The sequence below is a fragment of the Rhinolophus sinicus genome, chromosome 6, assembly GCF_057876585.1.
Source record: "Rhinolophus sinicus isolate RSI-liver-muscle chromosome 6, RSI-T2T, whole genome shotgun sequence".
Classification (NCBI taxonomy): domain Eukaryota; kingdom Metazoa; phylum Chordata; class Mammalia; order Chiroptera; family Rhinolophidae; genus Rhinolophus; species Rhinolophus sinicus.
The window spans coordinates 248,549-268,333 of record NC_142506.1 but is presented as its reverse complement, the minus strand read 5'-3'; the positions used below and the strand labels follow the sequence as shown (position 1 = coordinate 268,333).

Genomic DNA, 19,785 nt, shown 5'->3' with positions numbered 1-19,785 from the left:
TGCCGGGACTGCTAAATGCCACCCGAGGCCCAGGGGCAAACGTGCTGGGCAGGCCTGTGTGTGGGGTGGCCACAGCAGCAGGAAGGAAGGTCAGAAAGCATCTTTATTGTGTGGAAGCGCTCCGGGGTGGAGATACCACAGACGGACGGACACACAGACAGGGCTGCTGTGGAAAGTCCAAGGGGTCCAAGGAAGCAGGAACCATCCTGGGAGGCTGCAGCCCCTCACTGGGCCCGCCTGATGGCCCCTGCTCTGCGCCGCTGGGGCAGGGAGGCCGTAGGCTCAGGCGTGCAGGAAGCGGTTGAAAGCGTTGTAGGCCGACTCCAGGTCGAAGAGCATCTGGCGCACTTGGGAGTCGTCCAGCTCGTCGGAGGCGGACATGCCGCTCAGGGTCTGCAGCCTGGGGCGGCGCGGGAGCACAGTGCTGAGGGCTGTGTTCCGAGGGACGCCCAGGGCTACTCGGAGGGGGGCAGACACTTACCACTGGTTGACCGTCTGGCGTCCCTCGAAGTCGGGAGGCAGGTGGCTCATGCGGTGCATAGTCTCCATCAGCTCCCGCAGGTCAGGCTGAATCTAAACACAACGCTCCATGGGACCCCGTCCCACGCCCAGAGCCGAGCCCGACCGGCCCCGCCCCGTCCCGCCCCACCCCGGAGCTGCACCTCGTCCATGGCGCGGATCTCCAGGCGCAGCTTGTCCATCACGGTGATGAAGAGCTGGGGGCAGGTGTGTGCATCAGGCACCACGGACTCACCCCAGGAGCTGAGGGTGGGAAACCCCGCGCAGGGTGGGCCCAGGCCAGCCCCCGCCCAGCCCCTCCCTGGTAACGCAGGGCTCCTCCCGCTCTCGTGTGACCACAGCCTGGGGGCCGCTGCTGTTCATGGGGCTGTGGGTGCGTGGGAGCCCTGGCCGCACTGAGCCGGGGCCTGTCCCACGTGTGTCTCAGGCTGGGGAGGGGCCTGCCCACCCCTCTCATTCCCAGCTACTGGGTCCTCGGCCCAGCGAGTGGAGTGCTGTGCAGCGCCGGAAGCCCCAGGACCCTGTGTACACATGTGAGTGAGGCGGCCGCACCGAGACGACGTCCGCGATGCAGCGGTTGAGGTTGCCCTTGTCATCCTTGATGGTGATGGGCCGGTCCTCCTTGATCCTCTCCATGGCCAGCGGGCAGTCCAGCTGAGAGGGCGGCATGTGGGTGCTGACCAGGCCCCTCTCCAGCAGCACCCACACCTCCCACCTCCTGTCTCCTGCCTCCCGGGCCCAGGGGCTGGCTCACTCACGCGGAACTTGCGGCAGAATTCATCGATGGAGCTGATTTCTGAGCCTTGAACCTGCCGGAAGGCGGCTTTGTATTGAACGAGGAGGCGGGAGCAGGCAGCAGTGTACCTAGGGAGAGCACCAGAGGACGGCCCTCAGCATGGGGACAGCCCTGCCCGTGCACACACAGGGCACACAGGGCAGCTCTCAAGGAGGGCTGGGGGATTGGTCAGAGAAGGGCTATCAATAGCAAGGCCTTCTGTTGGGTCTACACAAGGGAGCACCCTGGACACGAGTAGGGAGGGTGGCCAAAAGAGGGCTGCCACGGGGGACCAAGCCCGGACTGTGCAGACAGGCCCCAAGCCCAGCACTGGGCAGAGGCCCAGCCAGACCCCTCGTGCCTGCTCTCTTGGACCTGTCAGCCAAGTCTTCACACCCACAGCTCATGGTCCTCCGTGCGGGCCTTTCCAGATGCCAGGCCTGGCCAGCGGCACCTCACAGACTGACTTTCCAATCCTCCTGCTTGCCTCCTGAAGCCCTCTCATCAACCAGGACACTTGTGACCAGGGGAGCAGGCTGGGACGAAACCCCAGGACCACGGCAGTGGGCACACTTCTCCCCTGGGACACTGTAGTACCACGAGGACATCCCCCGCTGGGAAGGCACCCAGGCTGCTAGCCCCCAGGGGCACCCTCATTGTGCTGGGCACAGAAGTGAGCACCCTCACAGCCTGATGGGAGAGGCAGAGGCCCCCACACAGAACCCCATTCTCACTTCCTGCCAAGCACCTAGGCCCTAGAGGGCAGAAACAAGCTTCCAAGGGCAGAGACGGGGGCTCTCACTCGTTGGGAGTGACGCAGTCCTTGATGTACGCCTTTTCCAGGGCCTGCATGGTCTTCACAACTGCAAACAGCTCTGCCATGTTGTCATACCTGAGGAGCGTGCCCATCAGGTCAAGCCACCGGGGCCCCCAGAGCCCAGGACACCAGACCCGCTGGGTGCAGCTACAGCGGATTTGTGCATTCAGCCCAGCCTGACCCTGCGTCCTCCTGACCCTTGGGATGGGGGTGGGCTTGGGGTTGGGGGAGGCTGCTGGGGGGAGGCAGGTGGGCATGGGTGTGTATGCTGGGGGAGAGCAGCCTGGGTGCTGGACTCACTTCTCTCTCTCCCGGGCATTCTTGTACAGCTTCACTTCCTGTTGGTGAGAGGGGCAGTGTGTCAGCTCCAGGGGGGCTGCTTACATGCGTATTTGCTGTTGGTCAGTGCCAACCAGGCCAGTGCCCGCCACTCACCTCATACAGCTCCGGTTTATTTCCAGGGGCTGCAACAGAGCAGGCAGAGAGCTGGCACCAGTCACAAAGGGGAGGCCCATCCACCCACCCTGGCCCTAGCCCCATTTCAGCACCCCTCCCAAGACCACCCCCTGTGCTATGTCCCAAAGAGCCAGGAGGGAGCTCGATCAGTTTGTGCGGGGACCTGAGCAGAAGACATGCCTCTGGGGCCAGGGGGCCATGTGCCAGGCTCGCTCCCCCATTCCATCACTACTCTTCAGCCACCTCACCCTACAGCAGGGTGACTACAGCTTGTTTACTGTACAGTGATGGGGCAGAAACATTTGTCACATGCTTTGTGACCTTAACCCTGGCTGTTGATTCCATGACCCCGAGGTTCCAGCCACACTAAAGCTGTTATCTCTAACCAGCTGACTCCACCTGGAGGTCTCTGGGCCCCAGTGATAAAATGCATCAGCCCCTGGCCACCCCCTGAGGACATGAGGGAGACACTTATAGACCCCCCACAACCCTCGAGGCAATGCTCCCATCAGCCTCTGCAGCAGGGGCTGAAAGCCAGGGCCCTTTAGGACCCTGGGCCCAGCTTGGGCTATACTCACCTCCCATGCCTGGAGTGGCTGGGATCCCGTGAAACATCCTGTGGGCTCAGGCAGAGACCTGGGGAGGAGAGCCAGCCCCAACTCAAAGGGAATCCCTGACACCATGAAGAACTTCCCCGCCCTCAGCAGAGGCAGGTGAGAAACAGTAATGAACACAGGACACTAAGTGCTGCGCTGGGAACACCTGCCTGGCTCTGGATGTTGTCAGGAGAAAGGGTCCCACGCGATCGTGTGGGGATGGGCAGGCTGGTCCGAGCCAGGTGACCAGGGGAAGAGGCAGTGGCTATCTGATGGACAACCCAGGGAAATATTTGGGCAGAGGAAACAGCACAGTAGCAGGTCCATTTTTAGGGAATGACTGGAGAAAAAGATAAGGGGGGGGCGGAGCTTTCTGAGTGAGAACGTCCTAGGAATCCAGGAGCAGGAGGCACGCAGCTGGCAGCTGTCGCAGGTTAGGACCCTCCCTGACTTTTATTCTAAGTCGGCAGGAGCTCCTTGAGGGCTGAAGACAAGCCCTTGGGGGTTCACAGCTGGGCAGTGGGCTGAAGAGAAAACGGAAGCAGGAGGCCCCTGCCCAGTCAGGGTGGCTAGGCGAGTTCCAGAAATGCTTTGGCGTGGACCCACCAGACCCACTGAAGGATTTGCAATGGGGTGTCAAGGAGTCAAGAATGACACCCATTTTGGCCCAATGGCACCATGACGGTAAGGTGCATCAAGACGGAGGAGATGGGAAGAGGGGCAGTGGGCAAGGCAGACGGTGTGTAGGAAAGCACACTCTGGTTGGGTTGTGCTGGGTTGCAGGGGCTCTTTTTGGACATTCAAGGTGTGCAGAGGCAGGGGAGAGGCCCAGGCTGGCAGTGCTGAGCCTTGCCCTCGGATGGCATCACACAGGGGGCAGTTATAGGGCAAAGGAAGAGACAAAGCAGCCCAGGCTGGAGCCCTGGGGCACCCCAGCGTGCAGGTAGGGTATGGGCTAGGAAAGACCAGTGTCGTTCAAGTGAAGGGGCACGTCTCGGGGAAGGAGGGGCGGTGTCTGCAGGCACACTGCAAAGGGCCCACTGGATGGCGACACGGAGGGGACGACTGGGCAACCCTCCTGGACATCAGGGAGGAGGAGGTGCCCGGCCAGAGTGGGCTGAAAGAAGAGGAACCCGCGGTACTCCTAAGGCCGGATTCCGTTCCGCCACGGAAACGAATGTCCCCTGGCTACAAACGAATACAAGGCTAAATCTCAGACTGGACCCAGAGCCAGAAACGCGAGTTTCCAGAGAAGCCCGTGACGTGACTGTAGGTGACACTCACTCAGGCCACCACCGGGTCCAGGCGAGCAGTGAGGCACCGCGAGGGGGGCACACTGGGGGCCCGGGGCTGGCTGGTGCGGTCGCGGGCATGCCGAGGCTCCCTTTAGGGGTGCGTAGGCAGGGTCCCGAGGGGACACGGCAGGGGCTCTCGCCCACGATCGCTGAGCTCGGAGGCGCCAATCCCGGGAACCGGGGGAGAAAATCCCGAGGGACACTACTCTGCGACGTGGCGACGCCAACGGGCCTAAGCCACAGTCGCCTTTCCCCCACCGGGTCAGGTGACCCTTGCCCGCCCGGCCCCAGAACGGAGTACCTGGGCAGGATCGGCAGGTCCCGGAGATGGCGCCGGGGCGGGGATCCGATCGGCCGCTCGGCGCTCCCTCCCCCACTTCCGCGCCTGCGCGCACCTGCCAGCCATCGGCGCTCGACCCTCGTGTCTGCGCTTGCGCGGAGGACAGTGCCGCCCCGGCCCGGGCTCAGCTTGGGACAGCCGGGCTTTGCCTGTGCTCCCTCCCAGCGGCCGTTTCCCTACAGCAAAGCCAAACCCGTCTCCCGCCCGCTTTCAAGCAGCAGCTGGAGTGAAGCGGCAGCAGCGTTCGTTTATTAGGGGCGGGGGGCGGGAGCAGAGCGGCCGTCAGAGGCGCCGGAAGAAGAGTTTGGCGCCTCGGTCCAGTGCGCACACGTCAGGGCCCGGCTGGCTGTACAGCCGCTGGTGCAGGGCGGCCCGATCCTCGTGGGAGAGGCTTCTGCTGCACAGCTGCAGCTCCTGCAGAAGCGTGGCTATCTTGTCGCAGAGGCTCAGGCCCAAGGGGCCCTGGACACCACAACCTGCAGAGGGGAGGCAGGAGCAGGCCTCAGGGAGCTACTCCCAGCGTGGCAAAGCAGGGGCAGCCCTGCAGGAGCCAGTGGTTTGGGTGCAGGCCCCAGGGCCCTCCCAAGCGCCAGCTTTTTCTCATTAACGTAGCCCTCGGATAGATGTCCTCTGAGGCCCCAAGGGCTGCAGGGCAGTGTGAGCAGAAGAGAGGCCAGATAACACTCTAGGAGGGGGTCTGCTCTCCCAGAGGGGCTGCCTGGGACCGTAGGCCCTTTCACAGCCAGTGGTCAGGCAGGAGGGAGGTTGCCTAAAATAAACACTGCAGTCACATCTGTGCCTCTGACAGTCTGTGACGACACTTGGGTCTTTCCATCCATAAAGTGGACAGAGTAGGGCTTCCCGTGAGTCTCCAGTGCACACTAAGCTGCCAAGGCTTGATCCTCAGAGGCCAGCTCGGCTCCCCAGGGAGCTTGGTGAGGGCTGGATGCCAGGAGGCGAGGTGTGTGTGGAGCAGCCCCTCAGCTGAGTGCAGACCTGCCACCAGCCTGACTTCAGGGCTGCCTTGCTGGAGGAGCCAGCCTGGCCCTGTGGGGTGGGGGTGAGGGGCAGGAAAACCCAGGGGCTCCCCATGTGTACACACACTCCCAGGCCTTGTCCTCCTAGAAGGCAAAGCCTGGTGCTCCCCTGCCCCAGGCCCCAGCTGCATGTGCCAGGCTACTGGGTGGCCTCCCCTGGGATCATCAAGACGGCTCTGGTAGGGTACTGTGAGGGTGTGACCAGAATAAGAACAAGCTACGTCAGGCCACAGGAAGGAAAGTAGGGTCAGAGCAGCCCCTGCCAGGACCCGGAAAGGTCCCTTTGTGGCAGCTTTCAATGCCCTTACCTTGAGCTCCCTCCACGACAATGGGAATGAGGAAGTCCCTGTGGAAGAGGGTCCCCGCCCCCTGCCATGTCCTCCGGGGACCAGGCTGAACAGGCCAGAGGCAGAGACTCCATGCTCTTCCTGCCCCATCATTTCAGAAGGCTCACATGCCTTTCCAGTCACCTGTACCACATTGTCAGCCTCAGGGGGCCCAGCCCACCCTTGCGTTCTGGCTGGTGGCAGTGACAGCCCCTTCAGAGGAGTCACGTGGGCCTCAGGCAGGTCCCTAAAGAGGGGTCTGTATCACCAACCCTGGTGTAGCAGGTGTGGCCACCATACCCAGAGCTTACCTGACAAGCTCAGGAAGCTCAGGCCTTGGGGCCGCTCCTGGAGGCCACACAGGAGCTCCTCCAGGCCAGCTGTGCCGACCTCAGGGTTGGCTGACAGGTCCAGAGAGACAAGCGAGGGGCAGAGAGGGAGACATCTGAGACAAAGGAAGAAGTATGTGTGTGTGGGAGGGCGGTGGGGTCAGTTTCCAGGGAGGGAGGCCCCCATCACTAGGGAAAGCTGCCCCAGACAAACCCACAGCCCTGGGAGCCACAGGCCAGGCCCAGCAGATTCTGCCCCCAGCCTAGCAGGGCACAGGTCATCCTCCAGGGCCATCGGCACTGCCAGGGGTAAGACCGCAGTGGCCAGACCTGGCTTGGGGCACACTCGGGAAGAAGCTGGCACCACTTCTGTACCCCGTCCCTACCTGACCTAGCACCCCCTCCCCCAACTCCCAGGCTCCTGGGCCTTGAGATAAGACCCCCTTCAGCAGAGTGGAGGTACGGGCAGGTGGTGTTACCTGCTCAGGTTTCTCACTGCCTTGTCGTCCAGGTGGTTTGCTGACAGGCTCAGGTGCGTCAGAGTACAGCTTTCCTGGACACAACAAAGGCCCAATGCAGGCTTCACTGAGCGGGGGTACCTGCCTCCCTGCTTCTGAGCAGAGGCCCTACACACTAGAGGCCAGACACTCCCTCTGGCAAAGGCTGCACAGCCGCGGAGTCACCAGAGGGAGTAGCATCCCCCCCAATTTGCAGACCAGAAGGAAATCCCCTTCTTCTGGGTGTAAGTCACACTTGGCATATTGTGATGGGAAAACCACGGGGACCCAGCCCTAGCTGGGAGAGCACCAGGAGGCCTGGCGTGCCCCTTGGGACCTACCTGAGTGCCAGGTGCCCTTCCTGCTGGAACTCACAGCCTGAGGTGGGTGGCTCTACAGAAGGCTCCCCCCACCCCAACTTCAGCTGTGTGACTTTGGCATCCCCAACTGCATACCTTGGTCAGGTATCTGACCACAGGCTCCACGAGGCCTGAGTCACTCTTGCCGGCTGCCACAGAGCTGAGCTCCAGGCGCAGGAGGCTGTGGGCAGGTAGGCTCTGCAGGGTCTGGCCCAGGGCGGTGGCTCCCAGGATGTTGAACGACAGGGACAGTGTCTTCAGGTGTCTGGCCTCTGAACCGGGGCCAGAACCTTAGTTAGCCTCACACAATCACTACCCCCAGTCCTGCTGCAGAGTCCTGGATGCAGAACCGCACGAACCCTCTGGGAAGCTGTCTTCTGAGATTTCGTGCACAGGGCAACTATGCCCTGGCTCTCCCAGCTAGGAGGGGGCAGGCCAGGCTCCTGAGCCCAGCTTCTCCCCACCATTTCTGGCCCCGGCCTGCCCTGCGTGACAGGACAGCCCTGGGGTGCCTGAGACAGGCCCTGGGCCGGAATGTGCGTGCATAGTGGTGGGGGGCCTGGGGAGCATTCCATCTGCTGCTCTCACAGCCCTGAACCTCACTTCCTAGTCCATCGTCTCTGCAGAAAGTTCCCTGGAGGACTCCCTGTTCCCAGCCTCTCAGGCCTGGGACCGTGGCTCTCTGCAGTCCTGTGGGCTTACGGTGGAATTATCTCAGGCACACTGAACACAAGCTGGGACTCTGTCCTTGGCACGGCTAGAGCTGGGGTATATCCTGGGGGGACAGCCCAGGCTGGGCAAATACCAGATGCCCCTGAACCCAAACAGGCCTGGCACCCACATGTCTGCCTACATGTGCCCAGAAGCCAGACAGGTGCCCCAGGGCCCCTCTTGCTCAAGGTTCTGAGCCCCTAGAAACACCCTTCTGATGGCAGCTGGAACCCTGAGGCCAGGAAGTGGATGTGCCATTGACTCACCTTGGAAGGCGCTACCCAGGGCTGTCTGGTGGCTTAGGAGGAAACTGGGGCCAAAGCCACAGGCCTGGAGGCGCAGGGTGCTGAGCACGGGGCAGGCCCGCAGGATGGAGGCCAGGGCTGGGCCACAGCCATTCCCAAGCGGGTTCATGCTTAAGTCCAGCTCCTCCAAGTTCTGAGAAAGACACATGCCCCCCTCAGGGGATCTGGTATCCCTGATGTCCAAGACCTGAGCTCCAGCCAGCACTCCCAACGGTACCTTCCCACCCAGTGCCTGGCGGGGTGCAAAAGTTCTGATGTCACCCCGTCACTGACCTGCAAGGGGGCCTGCCCCAGGAGGCCTGTGGCGAGCTGGCGCAGGCCATCAGGTCCCAGGTGATTGGAAGAGAGGTCGAGGAGAGTCAGGCTGGGCACGGTGCCCAGGGCAGCCAGCAGTTCGGCAGCACAGCCATCCCCCAGGCGGTTCCCTGCCAGGCGCAGCTCCCGAAGCGCAGAGTGCAGCTTGAGGGCCCGCAGCAGGGGGGTGAGCTGAGCCTGGTGCAGGGCCAGGCGGCAGGCGCTGATCGCGGGGCCCAGGCCCTGGCGCTCCACAGCCTGCAGCACCTGTGGGTGCTCCCCTGGAAGGGGATATGGTGTCACCAGGGCCAGCGCCTGCCCATATGCTGGGAACTCTGGAGGTGAGCCAGGCGGCCCTCGCTCCCTTGCCCACTCCCTCCAAGCCTGAGGGCCCTGCACAGGCCAGTGGGTGGTGCCGACCCATCTCTGCCCTGTGAGGTCCTCCCTGTGGGGCCGGACCTCCTGCCAGGCCTGTCCTTATGGTTCTGGGGTTCCAAGAGGTCCCGCCTCTAGGTGTGGCCATTTTCTACCACTCACCACTCACACGTGTGGGCACTGGGTGGTGGAGGAACACCTGAGGACAGGTGTGGTGGGAGGGGGCCTTGAGGGTACCTGGGCTCCTGGGACTGAGACCCGCTGACCAGGTAGTGGCGGGGGCAGGGGGAGCCTACCTACCCCCTGCCCCAGTCCCCAGGCTGCTGCCAGGCTTCCTGGGCCCTTACCTTGCTCCAGGCTCTGGCAAGCCCTGCGGTAGCGGTCCGGTAGGGGGGGGAGGTCCCACGAAGTCACTTCGGCCAGCACCTGGAAGGTACCACTGGAGGGCAGCACGGGGCACGTAGCACCAAGGATGCCAGGCGCTCAGGTCTGGCCCCCACCACTCACCTCCTCATTGCTCTGCAGCACATCGGGGATGGGGTCCTGGGGAGCCAACAGAGCCCCCTCCTTTCGTAGGGTGAGCCTTGGCAGCAGCCCACAGGCCTGGTAGTAACGCTGGGCAGCCTGTTCGGCTAGCCAGCCCACTGAGTGGGCCTCCTTGCTGTGGGAACACAAGGCACACTGAGCCCTGGACCTGGCCAGATCCCCTCCCCGCCCCCACCGCTCAGGAAGCCAGTGCACCTGTGGCCCAGCACGCCTCCAGCTACGACTAGCTATTCACCGGGGCCCTGGGACCTGACCTGACCACTCCGGGGCCCTGCTGTGCTTGTGCAGGGCACCCTGACCTTGACCTGGGCCAGCAGGGGTGGCACAGCAAGTCAAAGTGAGCCTTTGTCACATGTCCCACCTGATGTGCAAACACCAGGGTTCTCGACTGCCACTGGGTGCCACCCCCTGGCAGAGCCCATGGGGCGCAGGGGGAGCTGAGGTTGGGAGAGGGCAGGTGACGCCTTACCTGTGTGGGACGGGGATGAGGAAAAGATTGTCCTGGACTCGAACCCGAACCCGGATGGGAGGGGGCAGGACCAGTCCCTGGCAGACGGGGCAGGAAGGGATGGGCTGAGTCAGAAAGAACAGCCCTGTGCCCCCACCCTCCATCGCCGCAGTCGGCTCTGCTCCAGGCACGTGCACCCACCGAGGACAGGCCTGTCGCCAGGTGCTCCCCAACGGGGACATCAAGGCTCCGTGGGGACTCCGTGGCCGAGCTGCAGTCTCCACCTGCTGTGACTTGTGTAGTCCAACCCCTGAGCCGGGGCAGCTGGCTCTGCCTGGCCCGGGCCCGCCGCCTGACAGGATTCTCGTCGCTGCTTGATCCCGAGGAACTGTGCCTGGTGCTGTACCCACCACCCTGGGGGTGGGGAAAGTGGCTGCCCCGGCCACTGGAGGTCAGCAACAGGTCATCTTCCAGCCAGTCCCCAGCCAGGCACTCCTCCTCAGGAATGAGAGCCGTGTGGAGTGTGGGGGCCTCGCCTGGATCCCGAGTCCGGACGGGCCCCTGGCAGCAGCTCTGGGCACTGCCCACGCCTCGCATGGCCGCCTGGTAGGCTGCCCAGCCAGCTCCCGCTGCCGCCGCCTTCCTGTCAGTGGTGTGGCCAGGCATCCAGGCCCTGGCTTGCTGTGCTGGGGCAGAGTGCCGGGGCCTCTTCCGGGTTGGCCGGGGGGGCCCTGTGCTGTCCTCACCCTCCGAGCTGCTACTGCTGGCCAGCTTGTGCCTGCTTTTCCGAGGCCTGGCCACAGCCAGCACCGCCTGTGACTGGGAGACCCTGGCACTGGCCTGAGGGGCCTCTGGGGCTCCTGGGCAGGGGCTCGAGGAAGGAGAGGTCTCGGGGTCAAACAGATGGTCCGCTGGGAGGGTCTGGGGAGCCTGGGAGCTGTGGGGAGCTGTTGCGAGATGGGGTCTAGTAAGGTGGGCCCGGCACCACCCCCGCCACCCACATGAAATGCCCCTCTCGGAATCAGGGCCCAGGGGACTCGGGCCAGGGAGCAATGTTCCCAGGGGCAGGGGGCCCCTGCTTGCCTCGGCCCACGGAGGCCGCCCGGAGCAGCCTCTCCATGGCACCAGCCTGCTGTTGCGTCTCACTGTCCAGGTCCCTGTAGTACAGCTTCACCCACTGCTGCAGAGTCTCCAGCGGGCTGTGGCCCTGTAGGTACCCAGCTGAGCAGGCCGGGCGGGGGCAGCCCCACCAACCACTGCCCATGCTGCCTGGCCCATGTCCCCACTCACCTTCCTGGTTCGCAGGGTGACCGACGCGCCCCGTTCAATGAGCAGCTCAGCCACTTCAAAGTGGCCGCAATTGAGGGCATCATGCAGAGGGGTGATGCCCTCGCAGCCCTCGCCTCCTGGGTCATCCACTGCGGCCCCATGGTCCAGCAGGAAGCGGACGATGTCTGTGAGACAAAGGGCACGAGCCAGTTCCCAGAACCCTCCTCAGAGCCCTCCCCGTCATGTGCCAGACCCCAGCCTGTGCTCACCCAGATGCCCATAGTTGCAGGCCTCATGCAAGGGTGTCCAGCCACAGTAGTCTCGAGGATTCAGGGGGTGGCCCTGTGACCAAAGAGTTAGGAGCCTGACCCTGACAGCCCCACGGCCTGGCCTTGCCCCAGGGCTCTGAGGCCTGAGCGGGTCCCACGGGTCCATCCCAGGCCTGGCTCTGGCTGAGGTCCCCCCGGTGTGGGAGATGCTTCCCCAATAAGGCAGAGTCTCGGGGATGCCTGCAGCATCATGCTTCCTCCAGCTCTCGTGTTCTTCCCTGTCCCCTTGGGGGAGACAGTGTACCCCGTTGGAAAGCCCCTGGTGCGGCCCACAGGGTGGAAGGGACGGGGTGGCAGGTGTACCTGCCTCACGAGGTCCTGGACACGGCCCAACTGGCCCTCAATGCAGGCTCGGTGCAGCAGGGTCTCCCCCACATCATTGCGCCGGTTCCACTGTGGACACAAGCACCGCAGCGTGAGGAGCAGAGGTTAGGGGACTCGGCAGCGCTGGCGGGCCCCAGAGGGGACACACACTCACCCTGCTGTCCTCACCTTGCTTGCCTTTCGCCGGCCCAGGCAGCCTGGCAGGTCCTCGTCCTCTAGCTGCTGGAACTGGCTGTCAGCCTCATCCTCTGCAAGAGCCGAGCCCACCCCCGGGTGAGCCGGAGGGCAGGTGTCTGGCCCTGGCTCCCAGCCCACTCCAACCCTGCCTACAGTCACTCACACCCACGGTCCCTCTGCCCAGCTGACCTCGCGCCCCACGCAGACCCCTGACCTCTGCTGCTCCTCTCCTGGGAAGCACCCTCCTTGGGCCCGGCGCCCTGTACCTGCTCCCTATGCGACCCCACTCTTCCTCTCTGCTCCTGCTCTCTGCCCCCTTCTATACCTCTGGCCCTTTCTAGAGCCTTCTTTCTTACTGTGACCATCTGTTGAACAGCACTGCCTAAAGTTACTGTCTTTGGTCCTCTCTACCCACCCAGCCCACGGCTCCCTGCACCCACACACCAGTGACATCCAGCCTCACCCCTATAAGGCACAGCCCAAACTGCCCACAGCCCCTGGCCGCTCGCCAAGAGATTCTGGGGGCCCCTCAAGTTGAAAACCGAACCAGTGCTCCTCCTGGCCTCAGGGAAGGGTCCCCATGCCCTGGCCCCAGACCCCCTCTCTCCCTGCCCCACACGGCCGGCTGCAGTCCAAGCCCGCGCCAGACTAACTCTCAGGTCCACAGGTCCGACCCTGTCCTGCCCCCAGGACACCCACCAGCTCCCCATCACTGCCCCTATAGGAAGGTTCCAGGGCTGCCCCAGGCTGTCTGCACGTGCCCTCCTAACCACCTCACTGGCACTGGTCACCCCCTGTGCAGGGTGGTCTGCTGCCACGAGCCAGCTGGCATGGGGCCATGGCAGCACTCGGCCTCACCGCTCTCCGAGAGCTCCACTTCGCTGGCCTCCAGGGTGCTGTGGTCCTCATCCTCGTCCTCCTCATCCTCACCCTTGCCTGCCTCGTCCTCGTCCACACTCAGCGCCTGCAGTCTGGCCTCAGTGCCAGGGGCCTCTTGAGGCCGCAGCCTCAGCTGCACGGTGTGTAGGTGCCGCAAGACCTGTGTCTGAGGAACAGGGGACACCCAGCTGAGGGCCATGGGGTACCAGTCACCGAAGGGGAGATGGGTGGAGAATGAGGTGACAGCAGGCTATGGGGAAGCTGTGCGTGGTGATCACGGCTGGGGGGGGGGATGGTGGCACCTGCAGCTGGGGCCGCTGAGCCTGCTGGGCACAGTCGAGGGCCTTCTGGAAGCATGGCACCAGCTCCTCATAGGCATCACCGGCCTCCTCTCGGGACAGAGCGATGTTCAGCCAGGTCTTGGCATCCTGGGGCACAAAGTGGGAAGAAAGAGCCAGTGGCTGCCGCGCACTGCACCCAGCCGCCATTCTGCCACTAGGAGCCAGGACAACGGCAGCCCTGGGGCGGAAATGCCCACCATGCCCACCTCAGAGTGGCGGAGCCATGGGGACAAACACAGAGACACGCTCTGCATGCAGGCAGGGCTGATGCCGTCACCTCACCTCCAGGGCGTTGCTGTCACGTAGCCTCAGCTCCTCTTCATAGTGTTGCACGGCCCGGCGGTGGTCCTTCATGTCCCCCAAGGTAGCGGCCAGGGACACATGGATGACAGCCAGCTCAGGCCCTGGCCTGCTCAGCAGCTCTGCGAAATACAGCTGGGGAGCAACAGTGAGGCCAGGCCTGCCCCACACCCGCCAGCCCACATGTGGCCCCCCTCCCATCACCCCAGACGGGGACATGGCGGGGGGACGCACCTGCTTCTGGTAGGCCTCAGCTGCCTTGGGGAAGTCCCCTGCCTTGGAGAACAGGTCCCCTAGCTGCTCACAGATGCCCATGGCGCCCTGAGGGTCACTGCCCTCGGACTCCTCCAGCTGCTGCTGCAGCCGCACCACCGCCAGCACTGCCAGAAAGAGCCTCGTGTGAGGGGGTGGTACAGACCAGGCCCCGGCCCAGCTACCCTGGCCCACCCTGTCCGCTCGCCTGCTGGTGAGAGGGGTCGTCAGAAGTCTTCCTCGTGGGGTAGTTGCAAGGATTAGAAAGACTAACGAGTAACAAACTCAGAGCACGACTGGCTCACAAGTGGGGACCACTGCCAGCCGCTGCTGACTTCCACCCACCATGCTCTGGGGCCACATGCCCTGCCAACTCCCCCATCCTGTTATGTGGGGACCACCTGTCTCCAGTTTGCCAAAGATGCTGGCTCCACGGAAATGCCCAAGCCATCCCCTGAACAACCTCAGGGCCTCTCCAACATGTTGTGCTTCAGGCTCAGACAAAGGTTGGGCTCCCAACAGGAAGGGAGGGTGGGAAGAAGCTGCCACCACCCCAAGTACACATGCCCTGGCGCCCTCTGCCCACAGAAGGGTACCCTTCCAGGCTCACCATATTTGAGGGTCCGGCATACAGCCGCCTTCTGCAAAGGCTTCTGGGAGCCTAGCCTATAGGCCTTCTTCAGGGCTCTCTTGGCAGCCAAAAAATCCCCCAGGTCTTGGAGGATCTGGGGGTGAGGAAAAGTGGAGCTTGCAGACTCCCCGGGCCCAAGCCCACCCGAGGGTCAAGCCCAGAGCGGCTGAGGACGGCACCTGTGAGATGAGCACACAGCATTCGCTCTCCATGAAGCTCTTCTTCATGGTGCGTGCGCACTCCCGAGCCCCCTCCAGGCAGCGCATGGCCTGGGAGTGCTGCCCTCTGCGCCAGTGGATGGCGCCCAGGTTGTAGCGGGCACGGAACAGGTCCTCATAGAGGTGGTTCTGCCTGCAGGTGGTGACAGGCGCTGAGTGCTGGGGCACTGACACTCTGGAGCCCACCATGCAGGCATGGCGGGAGGTGGGGCGGTAGCACAGTGAGTGCGTGGGTGAGGACGTGCAGCTGCGGAGCTGCTCCCAGCACACAGCAGACATGCCGGGTCTCCCCTGCTACTGGGAGACCGACAGGGGTGGGGGGTCAGGTCCAGACAGGCTGAGGCCCCCAGCTACTTCCTCTAGGAACTGGACTCAGCTCCCTCCTGGGGCCGCGCGCATCGAGTTGGTGGACTCACTCAGCAAGAAAGATGCTTTTCTTGAAGTAGTCGTTGCACAGAACCGTCTGCTGCAGACTCTCGAAGGTGAGGCCCAGGTTGAGGTAGAGCCGGGCCCTCATCTCGCTCAGCTCTCGCCTGGGCAAATTCCCTGGAAGATGCCCCTCCAGACACTTGGTGCCTTGTCCCTATCTGGGGTCTCCAGCTTTGAACCCTGTCCCCTACCCTTGCTCCTGCCGGTTGTGGTGGGAGCCAGGGGTTCTGAAGACACAGTGTGGAGACACAAAGAGCAGATGACGGACTGCCAGACTTGAGGCTGCCAGGAGCACGGGCTGAGTGTCCCCCCACGAGTGGGCTTATAAGAGCAGACCTCAGCCTTGCAAGGGGAAAGCCCATGCGATGGGGCCCACCATGCAGGCATGGCGGGAGGTGGGGTGACAGTTTCCTCTGCCTACAGTTCCAGGGGGTGGGGCAGGGCAGGGCAGGGCAGGGCACTCACTTTGCAGCTTCTCGTCCACGATAGCCAAGCTCTTCTCAAAGGCAGTCTGTGCTTGCAGCAAGGCATCCTGTGACTGGCAGTGATCATAGATGTCCAGGTGGGTGCGGCCAATGGTGGCCCAGGCCCTTTGGAGCTCGATGTGGTTGGAAAGGGAACGGGCCAGCTCCAGGTAGTGGTGCTGGTGCTGGGGCGCAGAGGGGGAGCTACTGTGAGCCAACCCCCATCTCAAGCAAACCCCACACGTCACCTAACTCTAGGGGGTCCCTATCCTTGCCCAGGAGAGCTCCCTGCTCCCCAGAATCCCCACAGAGCAGGCCAAAGCCAGGCCACACACGTCCCATCTCCTCTATGCCAAGGGGACACCGGCTCTGCAGTCCAATGAGCAAATGTCAAGGCGGGGGCGAGACAATGAGTGAAAGCTGGCTGGGTTGCTGCAGCCCCAGTGGCCAGGACCAGGGCTCTATGTGGACAGTGGGACCTGACCCCCCCAAGCCAGTCCACAAATGCAGCTCAAGTAACATGCTCATTAATGTTGGGGTCAGGCGTCCAGAAGAGGCTGTGGAGCACCCACCCAGGGCCCGGGCCACCATCAGAGAGCACAGGGCTCTCCGAAAGTGAGGCTGGTGCCTCCATCCTCAGAAAGGGACCCCCACGAAGTGCAGGCCCAGGCGGGCTGGGTCTGGCCAGGAGCCGCCCACCTTCAGGGCGGCCGAGTAGTCCTCCATCTCCGCCAGCCGCTCTCCGATCTTTCGGTGGGCCACGGCGCAGCCCAGGGGGTCGTCGGCGCTCTCCAGGAGCTGCAGCTCCCGCTGGTGCTCCTGCAGAGCCTCCGAGTAGCGGCCTGGTGGGGCAGGCGGGGCAGGCTTCAGCCCCGGGCCGGGCAGCCGGCCAAGAGTCGCTAGGGCCAGCGGGGCGGCGGGCAGCGCGCTTGGCAAGCTCCCCGTCCCCGCCCCGGTTCCTCCGGTCCCCCTTGCCACCCCCTCACCCCGCCTCTCGACACCCCGGGCTCCTCTGGCCGGGCGCCTAGGGCCACCGGCCATGGACTCCGCGCGATGCACGCACCATGGCTGGCCAGGAGCTCCCCCAGCTGGTGGCAGAGGGCGGCTTCCTCACGCAGTTGGCCGGTGCTCTGGGCCTTGGCCTTGGCCTTACTCAGCTCTGCAGAAAGAGAGACGAGGCCGGGAGGCTGAGCCCCTCCACCCGGGCCGGCCAGATCCCCGCTCTCAGACCCTGGGCTAAGGCGCTCGGTCGGGGAACTCACGGCGAAGTTCACGAGCCAGGCTCATGCTCCGGCCGGGGCGCAGGGAGGGATCCAGACTTCCCGCGCTCCCGCGAGGCGCTGCGGCCCCGCCCCACCCCTGGCCCCGCGCAGGCCCAGTCCTGCCCCCCGCGCGCGGAGAACCCAGGGAAATGTAGTCCAGCCGCCCGAAGCATCCCCGGGCTGTAGTCTGGCTGGCGCGGGGCGGGAAGACCAGCGAGAGGGCGGCTGCCTCCAGGGATTCCTGGGGCCGCCCAGACGCTGAGGTCCCACCCCGGCCCCGCAGCGGCCCTTGCGGTGGGGTCTCCTGGGGTCCTGCCTGTGCTGCCTCTCACCCCTCACACGTGTCACCTGCGCACACGTGCTACTCTTCCTGAGGAGCGCACTGCCCTCGAGGAGGTGAGGGTCGGTGACCATACACGCTGAGCACCTGGAGACGTGCACGTGGTCAGAGGAACCCCAATGAGGCTGCACTGCCACTGGGTATGGGGACTCAAACCGCGTGCTGCTGAGGAAGGAGCATGTTCTCCAACATGGACAGAGCAAGGTGCTGCTTCCTCGCACACACCACCTGCGCTCAGGAGAAACTGCGTCGGTTAAAACCACAGAGCCACCCTGCGCTGAGAGGTCAAGGCAGTGGGACCTGGCTCCGAGTGCTGTAACCCAGACTGCTCCTGCGGGGGATCTGGCGCACCCCGGCCCCAGACCTCTGAAGGCCTGCCCTGTCCCCCACCGCTTTGAGAACCCGACACCCGCCACGCCACGCCTGGCGGCTCTCAGTACCCAATACGTGGCACGCACAGCCCTGGGCACCAGCCCACTGCTGGCGTCCCAAAGGCCCCAGAGGAGGCTGGGAAAGAAGGAGTGCCAGATGGATGTCTTTATTTCCTATGGATGTTGAAACAGACCTGATGGGGTAAAACCCTCAGCCAGTAGATGGACAGCAAGGTCTGTTGGGATAGGAGGGATATGGAGGGCGGAGGGTCCTGGGTCCCAAGGAAAGAGGCCCAGGGCCACTGCCTGCCCAGCCCACAGGGTGGGGTCAAGGCAAAGACTGAGGAGCTGCAGGAAGTGGAAAGTTAGACCTCATGGCCCTCCTCTTCTACTCAAGAGTGTGAAGCTCTGTGGGACCCCCAGTAGAGTCTGAGGTGTGGGGGGCAGGATGGCGAGAGTGAAAGTGGAGGTGGGAGCAAGGCCGCGCAAGGAAACTGGCTGGCTCAACTGAACAGGCGAAGGGCAGAGGGCGCCTCCCCAGAGCTGCTGGAAAGATGTGACCAGCTCCCTCTGCAGCACTTCTCAGTCCTGGGGGCTGACTCCCATTCAGAGAAGACCCAACTTCTCTATGCCTCAGTTTCCCCACTGATCAGACAGGGATGTATAGATGAGGTGGTGCTGAGCAGGGGCTGGACAGGGAAGCCCATCCATAAGGAAACAGACAAAACACAGTTTGGAATTTTTTTAAAACTATAGTTACATACAGAAAATAGCCAAAGAGAACACAGACCACAAAAGTGACATGTAAGTCATTTCCAACAGCGGGACCCACTCTTTAAAAAGTTATTTTTATTATTTTTGTAAATGTGTCACTTTGAGTGAACTGAGGATGTAGTGCTCACAGGGGAGTGGGGATGAGAAGGGGACAGAGGAGGGGCCGGCTTGGTCTGTGCCCCCATGTCTCCCCCCACATCTGCAGAGGTTGCACTCCCCCCAGCTGCAGGTCAGGATGCCAATATGGCAGGGGTCCTGGAGATAGACCACTGGTGTCTCTTTATCAACATGGATGACATCCCCCGTAAATCAGTGGGCCCCAGTGAGATGCCCGCGAGGTTTGTGGTACCAGGCCCCGGCTGTGGCTGAGACATTATAAATTCCCAGGGTGCCCAGTGGCCCCAGGCTGTGACAGTCACAGGGTGGGGGCCGTGCTGGGACAGTGACACTGGGATGTTAGTCTTCTTGGGCACCCGACACACACCCTCGGCTGCAGGATGCTGTGGGCTGTGTAACCCCAGCACAAGGCGAATACTGGTGCCACAGAGCCCAGCCCCACCTGTCCGCCACCCTTACATGCAGGGCTGCAGCCACACACAGAAATCCAACATCTCCCACCCTGCCCCACCCCAGCAGAGCCAGCAGGGACTGCTGTCTGCTGACTCAGTCTCTCACAGATGCACCCAAACACAAGCGGGCAGGGCTACCCCGCCCCTGCCTGGGCTCCACTCACAACACCGTCATTTGGAAACCAGGAACACCCCAGAGATGCAATGACACGGTGCTCTCTCCTCCACGCAGACCTGAACTGCAACTACCTGAATGTCATCCTCTGTGCCCGCCCGGTGGGGGGCAGCCTGAGGGCAGTGGGGCTGGGAGTGCCCAAGTTGAGATTGCTGGGGGGGGGGGGCCTGGCTGGGGGTCTTCCTTTGTAGGGGGCAGAACACCAAGCACAGTGTTCCTCCTGGTCCTCTCGGTGGCCAGGACATCAGCCTTGCAGGAAGGGACCCTCCGGAGCCCCATGTCCTGGGATTGGAACAGGAAGCCAAATAAGCTTCTGAGTAACTTAGGGAACTGCCCTGGTGGGAGAACCGACTCCATTGTCTTAGCCCCCAACTCGAGGGCCAGGACAGGGGGGACCCCCCAGAGGCAGGCCAGGCCTGTGGTTGCACTCTTGCTGCTAGGGTTACACTGCCTGCTGAGCCCTGCTTGGCCTGGGCAATGGGGCCGGTCGGCAGGGGCTGCTCTGAGGCTTGGAAAGGGCCTGGCCAGGGGCAAAACGGTTCTTTGGTACTGAAGCAAAGAAAAGCTATCACAGAGGAGCCGTGTCTCCTCAGCAAAGGGGGGCAAGCTCTCCAGTAGCTCCGAGGGTCCCGGGGTCCTCCAGGCTCCTGCTCCCC

General features: G+C 63.4%; 2 protein-coding genes across 4 annotated transcripts; both read right to left on the bottom strand.

The window, feature by feature from the left end:
* Nucleotides 1-85: 85 nt before the first annotated feature.
* VPS28 (VPS28 subunit of ESCRT-I) lies at nt 86-4,896 on the bottom strand. Of its 3 annotated transcripts, XM_074316646.2 has the most exons (11): nt 4,760-4,816; nt 3,334-3,503; nt 3,146-3,203; nt 2,547-2,575; nt 2,412-2,449; nt 2,097-2,186; nt 1,278-1,383; nt 1,072-1,173; nt 663-716; nt 482-573; nt 86-400 (listed from the first exon to the last, which is right to left on the bottom strand). In XM_074316646.2, exons 3-11 carry the CDS (start codon nt 3,180-3,182, stop codon nt 283-285), a joined length of 666 nt encoding a protein of 221 aa, XP_074172747.1. In that variant the 5' UTR covers nt 3,183-3,203; nt 3,334-3,503; nt 4,760-4,816; the 3' UTR covers nt 86-282. The 3 variants fall into 3 exon arrangements, with proteins under 3 accessions (XP_074172747.1, XP_074172746.1, XP_088655414.1); XM_074316645.2 differs by lacking the exon at nt 3,334-3,503 and having other exon boundaries at nt 4,760-4,896; XM_088799288.1 differs by lacking the exon at nt 3,334-3,503 and having other exon boundaries at nt 4,448-4,796.
* Nucleotides 4,897-5,025: 129 nt separating this feature from the next.
* On the bottom strand, nt 5,026-17,002 carry TONSL (tonsoku like, DNA repair protein). The gene is made up of 26 exons (XM_074316517.2): nt 16,901-17,002; nt 16,702-16,797; nt 16,338-16,480; nt 15,640-15,823; nt 15,162-15,291; nt 14,707-14,878; nt 14,507-14,621; nt 13,879-14,024; nt 13,627-13,779; nt 13,306-13,431; nt 12,983-13,169; nt 12,116-12,195; nt 11,927-12,016; nt 11,564-11,636; nt 11,316-11,479; nt 11,109-11,232; nt 10,227-10,972; nt 10,047-10,123; nt 9,539-9,692; nt 9,379-9,457; nt 8,636-8,937; nt 8,324-8,495; nt 7,443-7,618; nt 6,970-7,043; nt 6,473-6,606; nt 5,026-5,274 (listed from the first exon to the last, which is right to left on the bottom strand). Exons 1-26 carry the CDS (start codon nt 16,923-16,925, stop codon nt 5,081-5,083), a joined length of 4,116 nt encoding a protein of 1,371 aa, XP_074172618.2. The 5' UTR covers nt 16,926-17,002; the 3' UTR covers nt 5,026-5,080.
* Between the last annotated feature and the right edge of the window lie 2,783 nt (nt 17,003-19,785).

Bases quoted from the DNA above. Each gene is read 5' to 3' on its own strand.
- TONSL (XM_074316517.2), bottom strand. From the start codon at position 16,925: ATGAGCCTGGCTCGTGAACTTCGCC. The intron at 16,481-16,701 runs GTGCGTGCATCG...CTGCCCCACCAG, and splicing joins GGAGCTCCTGGCCAGCCATG to GCCGCTACTCGGAGGCTCTG. The intron at 8,496-8,635 runs GTCAGTGACGGG...TGTCTTTCTCAG, and splicing joins TGGGGCAGGCCCCCTTGCAG to AACTTGGAGGAGCTGGACTT.
- VPS28 (XM_074316645.2), bottom strand. From the start codon at position 3,182: ATGTTTCACGGGATCCCAGCCACTCCAGGCATGGGAG. The intron at 2,576-3,145 runs GTGAGTATAGCC...GCTCTGTTGCAG, and splicing joins AGCCACTCCAGGCATGGGAG to CCCCTGGAAATAAACCGGAG. The intron at 401-481 runs GTAAGTGTCTGC...GCGCCGCCCCAG, and splicing joins CGCCAGACGGTCAACCAGTG to GCTGCAGACCCTGAGCGGCA.